At 32.4% G+C, this 2,797-nt stretch overlaps 1 protein-coding gene across 1 annotated transcript; it reads left to right on the top strand.

Annotated features, from left to right (window-relative positions):
* The first annotated feature begins 1,396 nt into the window (after window positions 1–1,396).
* On the top strand, window positions 1,397–2,335 carry LOC130041708 (olfactory receptor 4F6-like). The gene has a single exon (XM_056133953.1). The coding sequence runs from the start codon at window positions 1,397–1,399 to the stop codon at window positions 2,333–2,335; it is 939 nt and encodes a 312-aa protein (XP_055989928.1).
* The last annotated feature ends 462 nt before the right edge of the window (window positions 2,336–2,797 follow it).

Genomic DNA, 2,797 nt, shown 5'->3' with positions numbered 1-2,797 from the left:
AGACATTATACATTCTTATCACACCCTGCTCAGCAACAATTGGCTTTTTTTAATCTAGAAAGTATAATTTTAGTATAGACACCAGAAGGTTGTATTTAGCCTTAGATGGTTAAAAACCTTCTTAAATTTAATTTTTTAATATTTATTGACTTTCCATGAGATACAGAATCACAAAGCTGATCATGGTTGGGTTTCAGTCAAACAATGTTTCAAAACCCATCCATCTATCAGTGTATATTTCACACTACCAATGTTCCTACTTTCTAATTTCATATTAAAAACTGTTAGTCACTTGTTTGAGCTTGTGTAACTGTTTTCCAAAGTGCTGTGCATACATTTATATTTATATTGCTTATATATCAAAATAAAACTGTTCTATGTATTTCTTTGTGTGATCTTCACATGTCTCTGCAGCTATCATATGATCTGTGTACATATAATACGATTTTTAGTTTAATACTTAGTTTTCCTCTACTTATTTGTTAGCAAAGGGTATGATTAGGTTGATATTTTTCACTTAGAATTTAAAAAATATTCCTGTACATTTAGGTTTATTTTATCTTGATTTATAAATATTCAGTTAAATTTATTGAGTTTATGTTGAAAGTGAAAGATCTGCATTATGCCAAATTTTTCTGTTTTGCAGCACTGTTGGGTGAATAACTCACGAACCCTGATATGACATGTATCTTCAGTATTCTTTTGGGTGATCATACTGTTTGTTCAATTGTTTTCATTCAGTTTTTCCTTGGAAGATTATTTTTTGTCTGAAGTGGAAGTATGTTCAAGCTCTGCTGAAATTGAGAGTATCTTTCCATCATTATTGTGGTAGCAATATTAGATCTGCTGTACTGTAACTCATCTGAATTATTATTGGCTTGCCCCAATGGCCTTCCAATCAGAAGGTCTTCGTACATAGCTTTTTACAAAGTGTGGACATTACAATTACTCTTTAGTAGAAACACAATATATGACATAATGTGAATAATTACTGTTCTGCTAAGTCATATTTTCTTGTCATAATGTTCTGTTTCTTTAAATTAAATATGAGAATTCTGTCAGTATGTGAAAGTTATTTAATGTTTGTATCTGCCACTATACTGTGCTTGCAGGTCAAAATTAATATTTTAAGTCTTATTGACATAGTACCTGGCAAATGGTAGATGCCAAAGAAGTATGTTTTATATATCTAAATATGCATAACTCTTTCTACTCATTAGTGACTATAAGTTGAATGGCCAAATAACTGCATGTGTTTGAAATACCTTGTTACTTTTAATGATAACCTATGTAAATACCTACTTCAATACGAATTTATATATTTTTAAAAATTAATTAAAATATATTGGTTATTATTTTGGTTTTTGGTTTTTTAGGTATCACCAGTCAAAATCTAATGTATGAAACAAATTATTCTGAAGTGTCTGAATTTATATTCCTGGGACTTTCTAACTCTAGACCAATGCAGCATTTTCTTCTTGTGTTTGCTACGGTGTTTTATGGAATGATAGTTTTGGGAAATCTTCTTGTTATACTTACAGTGACTTGTGATCTTCATTTACATTCCCCAATGTACTTCCTTCTAGCCAATCTCTCTTTCATTGATATGTGTCTTTCTACGTTAACGGTTCCTAAGATGATTTTTAACCTGTCTTCTGGACATAAAACCATATCCTTCCAGGGGTGTGTTGTCCAGATATTTATCCTTCACATACTGGGTGGATCTGAGATGGTGTTGCTCATTGCCATGGCCTTGGATCGATATGTAGCCATTTGTAAGCCCCTTCATTACTTGACTCTTATGAGTCCACGGATGTGCATTTTGCTTGTCTCTGGTGCTTGGACTATAGGCCTCCTGCACTCTGTGATCCAGATAGCTTTTGTTGTCCATTTGCCATTTTGTGGTCCCAACAAGATAGATAGCTTTTACTGTGACCTTCCTTGGTTTATAAAACTTGCCTGCATGGACACCTATAATTTAGAATTCATGGTTACTGCCAACAGTGGGTTCATTTCTATGGGCACCTTCTTCTTATTGATTATTTCTTATATTTTTATCCTACTCACAGTATGGAAAAAATCTTCAGCTGGTTTATCCAAGGCCTTCTCTACTCTCTCTGCTCACATTACTGTGGTGATTTTATTCTTTGGACCTTGCATTTTTGTTTATGTGTGGCCATTTCCCACAGTGCCAGTGGATAAGTTTCTTGCCATTCTGGACTTCCTGATAACACCCATTCTGAATCCTGCTATTTACACTTTGAGGAACAAGGACATGATGAGTGCAATGAGGAGACTGAGTAGCCAACTGCTGAATTTGAGGAAAAGCCCCTAAATTATCAAACAAAGCAGAGATGATTTTCTCTGTTGCACTACTGTATGAACAAGAGTATAAAAGATTATATCTTTGTTTATAATTTTTCAATTTTAAGTCAGCAGCCTAAAACATCTTACATAGTTTATTTCACTTAATGATCAGCAGAAAAAATAAACAGTTTAAAGGTTGTTTTATATATGTAATTTTAAGATTTTACAACTATAGAAAAATACATCTTATTGGCTTACATTTTAACTATTACACAGAATATTGAGAATTATTAATTTCTAGCCATAGTTATGGAATGTCAGAGCAACTTATGCTTATAATTTTTGGGGTTACTCACTAAAGTGTTCTCTTGTAAAGGGAATTAATGTTTGGCTTATGTAATTGATGTTTTAAGGAATGAAAACAATCTTGTTTTGAAGGTTTTGTTTGTTGTGTTATTTTCCTCCCTTTTTTGTTTTCTTATTTTAATCA

Source organism: Sorex fumeus, unplaced genomic scaffold (genome assembly GCF_029834395.1).
Source record: "Sorex fumeus unplaced genomic scaffold, SorFum_2.1 ptg000098l, whole genome shotgun sequence".
Lineage (NCBI taxonomy): Eukaryota > Metazoa > Chordata > Mammalia > Eulipotyphla > Soricidae > Sorex > Sorex fumeus.
This window is presented reverse-complemented; position numbering and strand designations above follow the sequence as displayed.

Coding starts and splice junctions, on each gene's coding strand:
- LOC130041708 (XM_056133953.1), top strand. CDS start 1,397: ATGTATGAAACAAATTATTCTGAAGTGTCTGAATTTATATTCCTGGGA.